This window comes from Diadema setosum, chromosome 11 (assembly GCF_964275005.1).
Source record: "Diadema setosum chromosome 11, eeDiaSeto1, whole genome shotgun sequence".
Taxonomy (NCBI): Eukaryota; Metazoa; Echinodermata; class Echinoidea; order Diadematoida; family Diadematidae; genus Diadema; species Diadema setosum.
In genome coordinates this window covers 39,738,109-39,755,079 of record NC_092695.1, presented here as the reverse complement: position 1 = coordinate 39,755,079, position 16,971 = coordinate 39,738,109, and the positions used below count along the sequence as shown (strand labels likewise).

Genomic DNA, 16,971 nt, shown 5'->3' with positions numbered 1-16,971 from the left:
GCATCAAGTAGAAGAGTTGATCGTATCACCAGACGCTTTTTTTTTTCTTCATGGCTCTCACTTCCGTACTCAGCAGAGGGTGATATTTCAGCCTAAAATAACACGTTATTCACAAAGTCTTGAAAATTATGAATTCGGCAATATTGTGAAAATTATTCACTCCGATTTTTTGAAAATAGACTTCAAATACACCCCTCTCCAAAAAGTTGTCTTTTGCGCGGTGTAAAATCACATTAGACCACTCTATAATTCCGGACACGATTTTTGTAACGGAATATTCAACATCTTTCGCATCTTGTCCTTGCAACAGTCATCCACGATTCACCGTACACATTCCTACCGAGCGGACAACAAAGAAGAAATCAACAAATGAGGCTCGAATTTCGTATTTTACAGTAAAACGTTTAACATGAACATTTCAAACAGTTCACATGATAAAATCTTGTGAAAAATCTACATCTTCTTCTAAACTAGCTTTTTTTTACATTTTTGTGTCGCATTTTTCACAATTTCGGTCCATACAACGCTCTTGCCTCTGTGACGTGAGGCTAGACTCAGAAGCTAGGGTTCGTCATTCAGCACTAGATGGCGCTCTCGCGCATGTACATCGTTTTCTACACACGCAGTGTGCTCAGTTTTTGAGCCCATTCGCGACGATCGCTAGCTGTAGCAGTTATGACAGGGGTGCATTGATATCATTCTTTTCAAAAGTAATACGGCCATACTGCAAACAATATGTTCAAATCACAAACCTGAACTACTTTTGCCATCCTGTATGTGGGTTTGCGTCTGCTACCTACTGCTAGTAGCCCGAGGAGGACGATCTGTTCGGCATGCCAAGTCGAAATTTCGCACTTATTTGTCGTGACCTTGGGTGTATTTTTGTACTTAATCCACACTGCGCAAAATATGGCAGTATCGAAACTTCACTATTTTCAAAATTGAAGTGTTTTCTGATTTTTTGAAAGGAAAACGGTACACGAAATGGACCTTGCAATGCCTGTTTCAGTGAAATTGACTGGCCCGATCGGAGCCCGTGAAGAGCTTCGCGGTTGCTGCCGCGGGAGTCGCTATGGGTGTTGTGTGATTTACGACTGCCCGTGGACGCCGCGCGCTGGCTGAGCTCTCTACTTACGATGATCAGCAAATCGAAGCCGCTAGGGCCGCTAGCGGCCACTAGGGCGCTCACTACTATAATGGGAAAATCATAAACGTGAAAAGTTATCAAAATGCAAGATTTTTACAAGAAAACGAAAAAATTTCAACACTTTTCATGTGTATATTATGTATCAATCTACGGATAATTGATCTCATTTCATGGCTTGTGTACATCTGATTTTTATACGAAAACCGCTACTGAAGCCCTGCGGCCCCATGCGTATTGAATGTCATTAGATATCTAAATAGTACGCAGAAATGTGCACGTCCGGAATTATACCAATAGTGGCAATACCATGCTGTCCAGCAATATTTAGAGTTCTGTCTAGTCTATAATCATGCCAACTCTATAATGTCTAACGTACAGACAGGTATAGCTACACGCAGCCGCTGTCGCGAAAGAAAGCGGCTGCACCTCTATTCCTTCTCAGACGTTGTCATTTTTCAGTGTGGTTGTGCGACTCCTTCATGAATATCTTTATTAATCGGGGAAAACTAAAATACAAGGGATTATCGTAATCTATGATAATCATTCAATAATCGGTATGCGATTTTTTGTTTAATTACGTCAAAAACTCACCGAAATCTGTGGCTGAAATCAGGTCTGTAAACGTCCTTATTGCTTCACTCCTCATCTGCGTGTTATTTGAATGGCATTCACTCTCGTATACTACAACGTACAACGTAGGTAGTCGGAGAGGCGCCCTCTAGCTCTCCGACTACCTACGTTGTACGTTGTAGTATACGAGAGTGAATGCCATTCAAATAACACGCAGATGAGGAGTGAAGCAATAAGCCAATAAGGACGTTTACAGACCTGATTTCAGCCACAGATTTCGGTGAGTTTTTGACGTAATTAAACAAAAAATCGCATACCGATTATTGACTGATTATCATAGATTACAATAATTCCTTGTATTTTAGTTTTCCACGATTAATAAAGATATTCATGAAGGAGTCGCACAACCACACTGAAAAATGACAACGTCTGCGAAGGAATAGACCGTGGTTAGAGGTGCAGCCGCTGTCTTTCGCGACAGCGGCTGCGTGTAGTTAAGACAGGTACAGGTATAGCCCGACCAGACGCTGTTACGCTATGCGAAAACAGCGTCTGACGAGCGCGGCATGCAGCCTCAAAGTGAGGAACCTCAACACAACTAGCACTACAAAACTTAGGAAAATGTATACTTTTCTCCTTTAAACAGAATACTTTACTCACGTTAAATGCATGTTTCTATTACAGAAGAATAGTTCGCCACACTGGGTCCATGGAGACCACTTGCGATAAGTCCGTGGAACAAATAAATGACACTTTCTGGCGCAATTCCTGACCGTCGGTACGTCGCGACGTACCATGTACAGCGACTGGGCTGTCTAGGCCTGGCGTGAAAGATTGTGTAACGTGTGGACATGCAGGATATGATGATCAATTTCGGTAAGTTTCATTGCGTACATTTGAATACTGATAGCATCAGATGTAGAGTAAATATTGAAAAGTATACTCGTTGAGTTTGAGGTGACAAAAATGATGTTAAGTACCAAAATTCAAAGCTATCGTAATACGATTACGTCGCTCTCCTAGTGGTTGGTGGTCGCGCGCGTACAGCCCTGTCGCGACGTACCATGTACAGCGACTGGGCTGTGTATAGTACAGGTAGTAACGTTAGTACACAGATACATACAATGACCAATGACAATGTGCAGTGCTGCTGCTGCGGTGGCCTATAGCATTGAACATGTTGAATGAACAATTTGTACTGTATATAAGGTACAACGTAGTCGTAGTACATAGGCCTACGTACAAATTATGCACTGAGCGCGAGCGTCCCTCTCCCTGCCCTGCGTTATAAGGCTATTAAAATAAAATTACATGTACATAGGGTAACATGGAAAAATCGAGATCACCTAACGTGTACTGTACTGGCGACTAGTGAACAACACATTTGACATTGTAACGTACCCTTCAGGTTAATGAAAAATTGTGATAGGGACATTCTCCTAGTCAAATTTACAGTAATTTTTTGGCCAGCGTCACAATCAATATGTAGCCTTTCCCTTCACTAACTAGTTCCAGTGATTTTCAAGCATTTTTATGTCATACTTACCCCTCCGTCCACCAGCAGCGTTCATCGTTCCATGGCCTTTCTTCGTGATCGTCCTGTACATTTTACGAACGAGAGATGGCGCTGCGCTGGGCTGGTGCACCTCAGGCTCTACGTCACCTCGCCACCCCATCGTAGTCATGTCAACAACCCATCCATAAACTACAGTTGTACTAATAGGGCTACACGTACACGGGAATCAAAAGTACCATTACCACGCACGGTTCCGGTTGTGTACATACACTGCACTGCGTTAGGAAAAAGTGCACTGTGAATGTTGCCGTACCGGAGTTACATCAACAATTGACTAGACTTTTGCTCTAAACCTCTAGTTCTGTGCATCTTTTCTGTCGTCTTCGGCTGCCAGAATATATCCAGCCTCATCACAAGCAAGAAGATCGAAATTTGTTGAATTATCTATAGAATTTCTAGTAGAAAGGTACGGCACTGCCACTGGTTTTAAGCGTCATGACATCTACCGCTTTACCGAGGGACGTTTTCAAGTGGATTCAAAGTCTTGACCTCACGTTCCCTGTCAGGAACGTGAGGAGGTAGGTAAAATTGTTGGCTTGACCTATCCTAAGCTGTAGAGACTAGATCTACTATTATTAAGATTAGAGTACTAATCATCATGCCAATATTTTAGAACACAGACCATTAAATTATGGAAACAATCTTCAATTCTTCCTGGATGGAATTGGGGGAGAGTCTGCATGTTGATAAAGCCTGCACAGTGCAACTACCCCACCCTCCGTCACTTCTTTGGAAACATCATAAACGACCATGAGCTCAGTCAGCTTGTAAATGAACCAACTAGAATCTACTAGAACTAGTATACTAGACGAGACAGTGGACTGGATTTGATGCTAACCAACAATCCCACCCTGATCAACGGCACAAAGGTTGTAAAATGTATGATCAGGAATATCAGACCATGGCATAAGGCATTAAGTGCATGTGCCATGATTGCCCCATTAATCTTTATTGTTGCAGTTGATATACGACCTCCAGGGGGAAAAAAAAAAGCACGCAGGATGATTCCTGTCTACAGCAAGGCCAACTGGGACAGTTTTGAAGTAGGGCCTACACATGGAGCAAGCGGCCTCAGATATTAGGCCAAAAAAAAAAAATGGTTTGTTTGCCCTTCGCGACCGACCGAAAATCACGGAAATTTCGGGTCGCGTTTTTTTTTTTTTTTTTTTTTTTTGCTCTTTCAAGTTTATTTTTTTTCCACAAATTTCATCTTCTACAAATTTGTGAATGGTTTTAAACCCAAAATTATCAATTTTAAGCTAGAGAAAGAATAAAAAATAGTCTAAAAATGTTTGTTTTCTTTTCATCTCATCGACCCGTCGTAATTGTGTTCGGGCCGCGCACGAAATCCAATCAATGCATGTATAATGCACTTAGTAGTTAGTACAGGGCTGCACACTGGCGACCAGTTATTCGCGCAAGCTTGCGCATTGGCGCTGCTCACGCACTGCCATGCCATGCAATACATGCAAAGCATGTACAGTGTAACTGCTTTTCGTTTGCTTGCGATCGGCGGTCATGCCAGACAAGAAGCATTGATAGAATTAGAAGCGCACGCATTTCTGGGTCATTTTACTCACGATCCGATCCCGGCTTCGCAGCAGCGTGGCAGTTGACATGTTAGAACTAATTTACTTGTGTCGATTTTTAGAAAAGTAAAAACATATTCGATATTCAGCGATACAGTAAATGAATCTGATTGCGTTCAGTTTCATTTTACACAGTCATTTCACAAATGAATATTTTCATTCGTTCAGAATGATCTCACAATGAAGAAAGGATAACGAAATCGGCCCTTCCGTGTACTTTTTAAGAACGCATGCACAAAATGTGAAGATATAATACTATGGAGAAAAATAAATCATGAAATCATCGCAGTCCCGCTTACATATTTGAGGTAGAAATCGTCCCAAAAAGGATCATGAATTCGGTCGGCCGCGTCGTACACCTTTCAAAAGCTCCAGTGTACGAAATGCGAAGAGATTATAGAGGAGAAAAAAAATAATAAAGGACACATTAATTTTGGTACGTGCATCATAAAAGATATTACAGCCGAATAAAAATTCATGAAATCAACGCAATCCCGTTGAAATTTGACGAATATAGGCGCAAAAAGGATCTTGAATTCAGTCCTGCATGCCGTGTTGGTTATCAAAAACGCATGCACAAATGCGACGAGATTATGGGGAGAAAAATACAAAACACATTTTTACCCTTCTGGTGCGTGCATTACAAAAGATTACATCCGAAGTAATTAATGAAATCGCCACAAACCCGCTGATATTTGAGGTAGAAATAGGCGCAAAAAGGAACGTGAATTCGGCCGTGTCTATACCTTTTAAGGACGCATGTACGAAATGGGAAGAGATTAGCGGGAGAAAAATAAAGGACACATTTTCATCCCCTTTTGGCGCTTGCGTGATATAGATTACAGCCGAGTAGTAATTCATGAAAATTTCGCAATCCCGTTGAAATTTGAGTAAACAATAATAGGCGCAAAAAGAATCTCGAATTTGGCCCTGCATGCAGTGTATAGTTTTGAAAACGCATGCATGAATGCGAAGAGATTATCGGGAGAAAAATAAAGAACGCATTTTCAACCCTTCTGGTGCATGTATCACAATAGATTACAGCCGAAATAATTAACGAAATATCGCAATCCCGCTGATATTTGATGTAGAAATAGGCACTAAAAGGATCGCAAATTCGGCCGTGTCGTACAAGTATACGCATGTACGAAATGCGAAGAGATTATAGGGAGAAAAATACAGGACACATTTTCCACCCCTTTTGGCCCGTGCATCATAAAGATTACAGCCGAATAATAATTCATAAAATCGTCGCAATCCCGCTGAAGTTTGAGGAAACAATAGGCGCAAAAAGAATCATGATTTTTGGCCGTGTCGTATATCTTTTAAGAACGCATTTTGTTTATACGGAATGCGAAGAGATTATGGGGAGAAAAATAAAGAACGCATTTTCAACCATTCTAGCTGGTGCGTGCATCACAAAAGATTACATCCGAAGTAATTTATGAAATCGTCACAATCCCGCTGACAAATAGGCGCAAAAAAGTATCATGAATTCGGCCGTGTGGTACATCTTTTAAGAACGAACTTACGAAATTCGAAGAGTTTATCGGGAAAAAATAAAGGACGCTTTTTCAACCCCTTTTGGCGTGTGCATCGTAAAATATTACAGCCGAAGTAATTTATGAAATCGTCACAATCCCGCTAATATTTGAGGTGGAAATGGGCGCAAAAAGGATTGCGAATTCGGCCCTGCATGTCGTACTTTCAAGAACGCATGCACAAATGCGAAAAATAAAGAACCCCTTGTATCGCGTGCATCAGAAAATGTCACAGCTAAAATAATTCATTAAATCATCGCAATCCAACTGACCACCAAAGAGCAGGTTACGCAGCAAGTTCGTGCGCTGATGTTTAGAAAAAGTCACAAACGCATTTGATACAATCTGATTTTGTTCATTATCATTTTACACTAATTTACATCCAAACAAACATTCTAATTTTTTCCTGTCTTTATTTCTAAATTTCTTGTGCAATAGATAATGCAAATTTTAAATAAATATTAATCTGTAAAATGTACATGGGGGGGGTACATCCATAAAAAAACAAGAAAATAAGTTTGCAAGTCATTTAATGTTTTTTATGTTGTCGTTGTTGACCGGTAAATTTTCTGTTCGGACCTGTAAAAAATGGTAAAACGGGGCATTTACCGGTCCGACAAAGACAGGTCGAACCGGCAGAAAAAATGGGTTAGTGTGCAGCCCTTCACAAAATGGCTACTTTTGCAGCATCCGTTACCAGCTGTCATGGCACCAAAACTGTTTGTAGTTCAGTTGCCAGCATCTCACTGGAAGGTACTTTTTTGGAGCTGTTTGCAAAATTTAACAAAGATGAACGTTATAAGTGTTTGTCAGTGAGTGTTTCTGCCTCGCTTACCGGGCCCTGGCAAGACGTAAATTTGAATGAATCTCTTGGAGTTTTGAGTGCATTGACGTGGAAAAAAGGGTACCCTGTATTAAAAAAAAAAAAAACCAAAAAAAAAAAAAAAAAAAAAAAAAAACCCGACCTACCGACCCTCTTGGGTTTTGACAATTAAGGGCAAACAAACAATTTTTTTTTTTGGCCTTATCTAGAGCAGCCACTGCATCAGTGAATGAATTGTGGCATCTCTTCAGAACTGGCATTGTGAGTCGGGAACTGACAAAGTCATTCCTTGTATAAGATGCTACGATCAAAACGAAACCTGCCTTGGATAAATGGGAAGGTAAGGCATAACTCATGAAGAAGAGAGACAGGCTACACAAGAAAGTCAACCATCACAGAAAAAGACACGAGCCCATCCCAATGGCGACAGAGGAGGAGATACGTAGATTGAAAAACCTCATTCAAGCTGAAACAAGAAGGGCATAGGCCTACTGGAGACACCTTGAATCAATCTTCACACCTGATATGACGGCATGAAAGAGTTTTGGAGATTCATAAAACACAACAGATCTGACTGTAGTAGAATTCCCCTACTGAAGACAGATTATCAGAAAGTGACTGCTCCCAAAGCTGAAGTAGAGTCTACTCAATGATCAGTTCAAGAAGGCTTTTCACCGCTGAAGCTGACCTACCAGCCCCAAACCTTCTTCCTGATGTATCACCCTTCAACACCATGCCTAATATTAACATCACTACAGGAGGCATAGAAAAGATGCTGGGAAGGCTCAACACCAGGAAGGCCCCTGGGCCTGATGGAATTCAAGCCTATAGTTCTCAAGAAGATGTCCAAGACCATAGCCCCAGCACTGTGCACTATCTTCAAGCTGTCATATCAGACAGGGGATATGTACCTGAGGACTGGCGTCTTGCTGACGTGGCTCCTGTGCACAAGAAAGGAGACAAAACCCAGAAAACTACTGGCCAATATCACTTACATGCATTACTTGATCTGCAAAATGATCAGAGCATATTCATATTGCAATGTATTGCAAGCAACATCATGAGCCGTGCAAACAACAACATCCTCTACCCACTCAAACATGGCTTCAGGGCAAAGAAGTCTTGTGAACTCCAGCTCATCAGTTTCATCAGTGACCTGATAAATAACGTGGAGAAAAACAAGCAAACAGACATCATCATCACAAACTTCTGGAGGGCCTTCGACAAGTTGGGCACAAAAGACTACTCCACAAGTTGCAGTACTACAGAGTACAGTAAGAGGCCATAACATCAGATGGAAAACAAACTTCCTCAGAAACAGAAGACAGCGAGTTGTCTTAGATGGAAGTATCTCATCTGAAGTGGAAGTTGAATCTGGAGTCCCACAAGGATCAGTCCTTGGACCCTCTCTCTTCCTCTTCTAAGCTATGTCAACAACTTGCCCACAGAAATGTCCACTTCAGTCAGGCTATTTGCAGACGATACCATCATGTATGTCCATCCAGTCAGACGAAGATGCCAAGCTCCTACAAGAAGACTTTGATAAACTCAGTAACTGGTCAAGTGATTGGCTGATGGAACTCAATCCTGGTAAATGCCACTCAATAACAGTCACCAGAAAAAGGACTAGACATCACCATCAATACACTCTGAATGGCATAGTCCTGGACACTGTCACATCTGCCAAATACTTGGGCATCACAATCGAAACCAACCTCAAGTGGAACCAACACATCTCAAACATCTGCCAGAAGACAAATAACACCCTGGCCTTCCTCCGATGTAATCTATGCATCCACTCGACCCAACTCAAGACAACAGCGTACCAGGCACTTTTGCGTTCTCTTGTTGAATATGGATGCTCAGTTTGGGATCCTTGCCCAGCTGGTATCGTAATACCTCAAGCGTATGGCCTTCATTTCAGAAAAGGAGAGAAGTTTCCAGGCTGACTATGTTGTACAAGATGCACAACTCACTGGTAGACTTCCACATGGACCACCACATCCAGCCCATCACAAGACAAACAAGGACAATTCATCCATATGGCTATCTGGTCCCCTGTCGAGGACAGAACAACATGAACGGTCCTTCTTTCCTTGCACAGTACGGCAGTGGAAGAGCCTTTCCCAAGAGGTCATCCTGGCACCGTCTGTAGAGGTTTTCTGTCATCGCCTGACGGAAGATGTGGAGTAAATCAAGCAACAGAATTTTACTTGCACCATAATATATACAGATATGCACCTTGCATCCAGGCACTGCACACCCGGGTGCCCTTGTGACACGCACACACACACATACATATAACTGCAGGAAGCTTCAGAATTGAAGGAGGCAAAATAAACAGAAGAAGAAGAAGACACCTGTGAGAGGATTACTCGTCGCTCATAGAATCTAGTGGCTCTAGCATAGAAGATCTATATCTACTCCGAACTCCAGCTAGTCATGAAACACATAATGAAAAGTCCTGTCCTGACTTCTAGACCTCTGCTAAAACATATAATTTGTATTTTGATGCACTGCATCATACCTCATACTGAGCACCTGTTACTAATATGCTATGCTATGTTATTACGTGTACTAGGTTTGTGTAAGAAAGATCCTGATTTGAAATTAATAATAATGATTGAATATTGTGGTTCAAAAATCTGACATCTGATGCAATTTGCACAATTGATGCAAGTGTTTAATATGACCTATCTATTGATAGTTACTAAATAATCTTGACAGTGCTAATTATACAGAATGCAATGGTTTTTTCAGCATAGTGTCCTGTGTCATTTACATGATAACTACTTTTGAATTTCAGAGACTTCTCTAATGGATACCTGGTTGCAGAGATCTTCTCGTGGTACTTCCCCGAGGACATTCAAATGCATTCCTATGGCAACTGCAATGGTCTACAGGGCAAGTTGGGCAACTGGTCTCTACTGAGAACATTTTTCAAGAAGCATGGCATTGATGTGCCATATGAACTCATAGATGGAACTATTCATTGCCGTCCAGATGCTGCTGAGCTTCTTGTGCAATTCCTGTACACAAAGTTGACAAACAGAAAGTAAGCAAGTATTTACACACTGATTATGAAAGCAGGGATGCAGATGTAGCCACAAGCTGTTAGTCCTTATATTCATCAGTTCTTATAGACTCCTTCAGTGTGAACTTTGCTCTTTAAAATTCTCTAGCCTGCAGTCTACCAATGTATCATTTGAGTGGTTAACAAAAATATGACAAACTACCATTTTAGAGAGTACATCAATTCCTTCCTATTTGTAAATTTTATCAATATCTTAAATTGCTGTATAAATATTTGTAAAATGTTCACCATGAACCTCTGTTTATGTATTCTTATAATATCAACTTTTCATATCTGTATTTTTATGTGTTTAGAAATGCCCTTATCCAGTGCTATATTAATGCTATTTATTGTTATTTTCTATTTGCCTGCAAATGTTTAAACTTGTGAAGATCTGTAATTGGATCTGTAGGTCTTAGGCTGCATATCTAGAAATCAAAACAATTTGTTCTTTGTTGCATTCTTGTTCATGTTATTCCAAAATCTGTACTACATTTGCGTGTTGAATGCTCTACAAAAGTGTACCCCATTTTCTTAAATTCCTTTGTTTTGCTGTAAAAATTGATGTGATATCTGTGATTATCCAGTAAATGTTTGTTATCTGATCATGTTGATGCCAATTTTTTTTTTCTAAAATATTGAAATGAAAATTCTGGGATTGTAAAGTCAAATGTAAAATGTGATTGTGAAACAAGATAAAGTACAGTGTTGTGATTGATTTTGTTTTGTCTTTGAATAGCGATTTCCAATGTCAGCAATTTGCAATGTTAGCAATTATACTACTACATTGCAAAGATTTTTTACGATCATAATTTAATCTATCTGCAAAGTTACTGATTCAATATGTTTATTGAATGCTGTGTGGACACTTTATTCTCTTTTCTCTTTGCTAGACTGAAGCGTCTTGCACTGGATCGTGAAATTGACTTCACTGACCACCATTACCAGTTGACTCTTCCCTTGCATGCAAGAGCCACAGCTGCAATGGCTGTCAGAACAAACCTCAAGCTCACGGAATTTGAAACTGAACCTAACATTATCACATGCCAGCAGAAGGTAAAGAATGCTGAAACACTCCACACTGTGGATGTGGTAATCCAATGCTTGAAAAAAATGGACAGAAATAAAGTGCAAGAGCCACAGCTGCAATGGCTGTCAGAACAAACCTCAAGCTCACGGAATTTGAAACTGAACCTAACATTATCACATGCCAGCAGAAGGTAAAGAATGCTGAAACACTCCACACTGTGGATGTGGTAATCCAATGCTTGAAAAAAATGGACAGAAATAAAGTGCACTGTGCGTTTGGATTATGTGTGCATAGTAGTCATCAAAAAATACTTTGTATAAATGGGATGAGAATATAACCAGACTTCCATTTAGATTTGATGTTACATGTGGTTTTTTTTTATGTGTTTTCTTCAAGACATCCTCTTTCATATGTACTTTATATTTCAAGGTACGACCATTTTTGAATTGTGAAGCTGTTTATAAGCAAGTTCCTTGTGTTATTTGTATGTTTTTTGTTTATTCTGAGAGCACTAAATTTCTTATTTATCCTTATGATATTTTGCTTACAAGGCCCAGGATTTAATTCATCGGCACATTCAGCACAGGCAGGAGGAACGTTTAGAGGATCCTTCCCGCTTTAACATCAAACCATCGATTGGTCAGCGATGTGTGCGAAGACCCCTTCCTCACACTCCAAGCTCTACCAAGAACAAAGAGATCCCCTTCCGAGAAGCACAGGACACAACCAAGGACAGTGAGTATATTTATTAATTACTTTTACTTCCAGTTAGTATTGTGACGATACTTAATATGTTGTTGCAGTGGAAGAAAGTGTGTGTACAATGGCCTTAAACAGACAGTCAAAGGTTCATAGGACTGCATGTTCTAAGTGTACTCTGCGGACTCATGACAGTCAATGGCTGGATAGCAACAGCTTTGTGGTGTGCCATTGCATTCAACAAATCAAATTGACTGTCCAATAACAGCAATACCCCCCCCCCCCCAATAATTTTATTCAACTTTTCATTTCAATTCAAAGTAATCAAGACATTCTGCACATGTTTGCCAAATTGAAGCAGAAACAAAAAAAGATACAACAGGAAAACGAACAGAGCACTTACCCATTTTGTATTGCTGTAGTGTAAGCCATGTTCTTTGTTTTTCTTTTCTGCATATATTCCCTATCTGGATATCAAATTTTATCTTGGCCTTCTTTGTAAGTTATGTAAATGCTTTACAATTATAATATGAGAGATGTTTAATAGAAAGACTTTCCTGAGTCAGACATAAAGGAGTGTTTGAGTCTGTAAAAAGAACCAAAAATTCTTACATTAACCTTTATCAGCCCTTTTTGTAATAACATGATTTTTTTTTTCTTCTTTGTCACACTCACCATCACTTGAAATTTGATGGTAAAAGAAGCATCACGACTATACATCGTAGTTGAGTATGTTTGGATAAATGACACAATCTATATTGTTTTGTGAAGATTAATTTGTACCAAGCATACATGTGTGGTTCTGATAATTCTATTAAAGTGCAATTTAACTCTATACTTAAGTTCACTTTAATGAATAGACTAGAACCAAATAGACATGGAAATATGGTGATTTTCATTTTTCGTTTTCATAAAATAGCAGTATTGGGCATAATTGCATTTGTAACAGCTGCATGAGGGTATTGAGGTGATGATATTGCCTCACAATTCTCCCACTGACCTGTACACAAATCCGACATACATGTAAATATCCTTAACTGAAATGGATTTTTTTAAAGAAGTTACTTTTACCCTTCAAATCATTCTGTTGTAGTGTCCTATTAACATTGCAATGTCATTTGGGACAAAAGGGACACTGTAATTACTACATTAGCAACCACAAAATGTATATGATTACATCTTTGAAATGTTTCTATGTACAAATCCACAGTAAGAGGTAAAGATATCACCTCATCAAATTTGCATATTTAGTTGTGACCATAGCACTATTTGTTAATCTTATCATTCTAATGCAGCTCAACATGGAACAGAAAGTATTCTTTCTTTCTTTCTTTTTCTTGTAGTGCTCTTTGTAGAACTTTCTCTTGATTCACTTCATAGTTCTATGGAATCCAACATAAAAGGATTTAAAAAAAAAAATGTCCTGACCTACTGTGCAACATGTTTTCCTACAGCTGAAATTTCACACAACTTTCAACCTAGAAGCAAGTGGGTAGCACACTCAAGTTGGAGTTGACTGTATGTCTATTGCTATATTTTGTATATGACAGAGAGCATCCTAAATCCTGCAGTCCAAGCCTCTTCAAGCCAAGTCCACTTCAAGGAAATCCAAGTCAGCCAGCTTGATCATGTGGCACAGCAAGTTGTACGGCCAACAAGCATGTCACCAAGTTCCATTCTTCCTCCTATCACTGGCAAATCATGAAACTCTGTATAGCTGTGCTTATTACATTTGTAGAAACAATATTCTGTTACAACCTCCATTCACAAACACATACACACATATACACACACACACACACACACACACATGTAACAAAGTCGACACCTCCTGAAACTGTGATAACTCTCAGGATTGATAATATAATACATGTATTACATTTAAAAAGAACATGTCTTTGCCCCCATTTTTAAAACATAACTATTGCATGTGCACCCTGTACATGGGAGAGAGAGATGCGATGTTTGTGTCATATGTAATGCAGCAAACCTTGTACACACCCAGATATTGGAGCCGACATCATTCCAAATCAGCATGTTTCCTGTATGGATACATCCTTTTTCAGATTTAATATTTTGTTGCACAGCACACACACTTTCTTGCCCATACTCCGGTTTTGTATATGATCAAATTACTAACAGTTTTTAACCCATTGATAACAGATTGATTTTCCTATAACATGCATTTCCCATTCATCCCGGCCCGAGAATACTTGGGGAGTAGTCTTCAACAGGTTAATAGACGTCATTGTGTTTGCTCTGTAGTCAGGTGTTTGGGTTCACATCAGTACGTTGTATGTTGCATAGAAGGGGGATGATGAAGTATTCATAAAGCAGAAAAAAAAACCCAAAAAACAGTTAAAACAAAACATAAACTCCCCTGAGCAAATTCAATGGTAAACAGCTAAATTCTGTGTTGATAGTTACAAAAAGGAAAAGGAACTGGTTCCCAAGGCGTTAGAGGAACTGGGATGGGATACATTAAAATCAAGAAGAATAAAGCAAATGTTGTGCGTAATGTTGAAGATGGAGAATGGATTATTTCCATGCAAGACTATGTCCAACTAAATGAACAATATACCAGATTCAACCATAAGAAATTCAGACAGATCAGCCACAAGGCAAAACCCTTTCAGGATTCCCTTTTTTTTTTTTTTGTGGTTGTTGTTGTTGTTGTTTTGTTACTATGGTGGTAGACTGAGATAATTTGCCAGCAGCAGCATTGAAATCCCCATCACCCCTCCTACTCGGGTAGTCATCTGTACCACATGCCTGTTCCTGATCTTTCAGGAAAAGGAGTACTCGTACAGCACACTCCCATTATAACGAACATGGTTATAACGTATTAAGAATTCAGGCCCCAACATTATCCTCCCTATGTTATTTTATTGTTTATTGGTTTGGTTTTAATGAAATTTCAATATAACAAAAGAACTGAAATCTAAAGCTCACTAATAACACTTGCTGAAACACAATGTGAACTTGCTCCTTTACTCCCAAAGACTTTTAGTATGTAAATAATGAATGTTTATGAGTGCGATGGACAGAATATTTCATGAGGGGAAAGATGGATCAACAATTTCATCTTTCACTGAATGAAATATTTTGTCCATTGCACAAATGAAAAACATTTATAGTTTTATGTAACGCCTTAAATAGATCCTCATAATTTGATGCTTTATGAATTTAGAAACGAGAGAATATGCGAGATCTGAGATCGAGAAAGTGCTCACTGAGGGCTTTTTATGCCAGCGCACAGTCGCATACACACACTGCAGTGAAACGCAAGCGTTTTACATGCATAATGTGCAAGGCTTTCGGCATGCGTGCAGTGGAGCCAATCGTATGGATCCGAAATTGTACGGTAAATGAAGCCACAATTGCACGGATGATGACGTCAGAGTGAAATGGGACGAATGATCAATGTCAAACAACCAATCAAATGACAAGGATCTATTTACGTGTTATGTAATATGTGATTACATGTTATTGATGGATGCTCTAAATCCATGCATCATATAGTAAACAACTTTATTTTCATTGTGAAATTGTCTTATTCTGTCATTCAAGCCTTTTATATACCCCAGTAGTATGCATTTCAATCAAAGCCCATGTATATGATATGCATTTTAGCAGAGACTGGAAATTATTTCTGAGGTGCTAACAACTCATGCAGTCCCAAATGTACAACTGTATACGTGTATAGCCTACAATAGCACACATCAGTATTCGGTACAGCAAGGAAAATTCCTGGGTTCCAGCTGCCTCGTTGCATCAAGTTTCCCTCAGGATTATACATGTAGGACAAATTAATCTAGTGAGACAGTTCATTCCCTCCTGGTTTACATGGAAAATAGGAAAAACAGAATGGCAGAATAGTCACCTGGTCACCCAAGAATATCTTATGAATGCTAGGACAGACATCCATTCCAAACTAGCATTGTTCCTTGTTTTGTCTTGGCATTTTCCAATGACATTGGAATGAGCTTTAGATGGAATTGTTTCTGCAGCCAGACTGAAATTTTAGAATGAATTGAGAATACATGCAGATAAGGTAAGGTCATAGTCATATTTTGCAGTATCACTGTCTGCAATATTTTTAGAAATATTCAAATACAGTGTAGTTGGTATATGAATATGAGCAAACTTTTAAAAAAAAAAGAAAAAAAAAAAGATGAAAAACATTTTGCATCCATTGTGGACATCTCTAATAAAAAGCACTAGGCAGTCATCAATTCACACATTTGCTCAGTACATTGATTCTATTGATTCTATTCCCAAAGTTTATGGGGTAATAAAGTGCCCTAAGTATACTGGTGTGCGTGTTTAAAAATGTTCCATCATAAGTCAGTACAGAACATGAAAGATATCAAAATGCTGGTGTTGTGCATTTTTTATGTTTGTGAGAAGGTATATGTGGTACAGTTGTAAACACATAATAAAAGTTGCTGGAAGGTATTTATGGTGAACAGATGTTTTACAGTCAATCGTACCTAATTCAATCTATTTGGACTGAAGAAATACACTGTAGCTTAGACTTTGAGAAAATTTGACTTATGAGGGATTAAAATCAATAGAATATACAGATAGGATGACTTGAAAAGACCTTTTGACTTGGGCAATTATTCAACTTATGCGAGGTCGACTTAAGCAAGGTTGACTGTATGTAGTGTGTATATTTGTGATATACTGTACTTGTATGGACTTGCTCATAGTGTGAATAAATGCTGATAGCCGAAAAGAACAAGTTTCTTGCCCTTCTTGTTTCCTTCATGTTTAACAGATCTTCAAAATACAGAACAGAAAATACACATTCATGTAGTACAATAAGGAAAGTTGTATTATTTTAAGTCACAACATACAAATACAGTATACAAAATATTTGATTTTGCAATTCTCTTCAAAAGTGTGCATGACCTTTCA

At 39.1% G+C, this 16,971-nt stretch overlaps 2 protein-coding genes across 2 annotated transcripts in view; one reads left to right on the top strand and one right to left on the bottom strand.

The window, feature by feature from the left end:
* LOC140234609 (CCR4-NOT transcription complex subunit 7-like) overlaps positions 1-3,318 on the bottom strand; it is a 28,257-nt gene extending 24,939 nt beyond the window's left edge. Inside the window, exon 1 of the mRNA XM_072314636.1 lies at positions 3,264-3,318. The gene's annotated coding sequence lies outside the window, so the exon portion shown is untranslated. The remainder of the gene's footprint in view (positions 1-3,263) is intronic.
* A 157-nt stretch (positions 3,319-3,475) lies between these two features.
* LOC140235198 (spermatogenesis-associated protein 4-like) lies at positions 3,476-16,795 on the top strand. Its single transcript, XM_072315232.1, has 5 exons — positions 3,476-3,811; positions 10,053-10,301; positions 11,213-11,375; positions 11,901-12,084; positions 13,599-16,795. The coding sequence occupies exons 1-5, from the start codon at positions 3,729-3,731 to the stop codon at positions 13,751-13,753; spliced, it is 834 nt and encodes a 277-aa protein (XP_072171333.1). The 5' UTR covers positions 3,476-3,728; the 3' UTR covers positions 13,754-16,795.
* Positions 16,796-16,971: the final 176 nt, after the last annotated feature.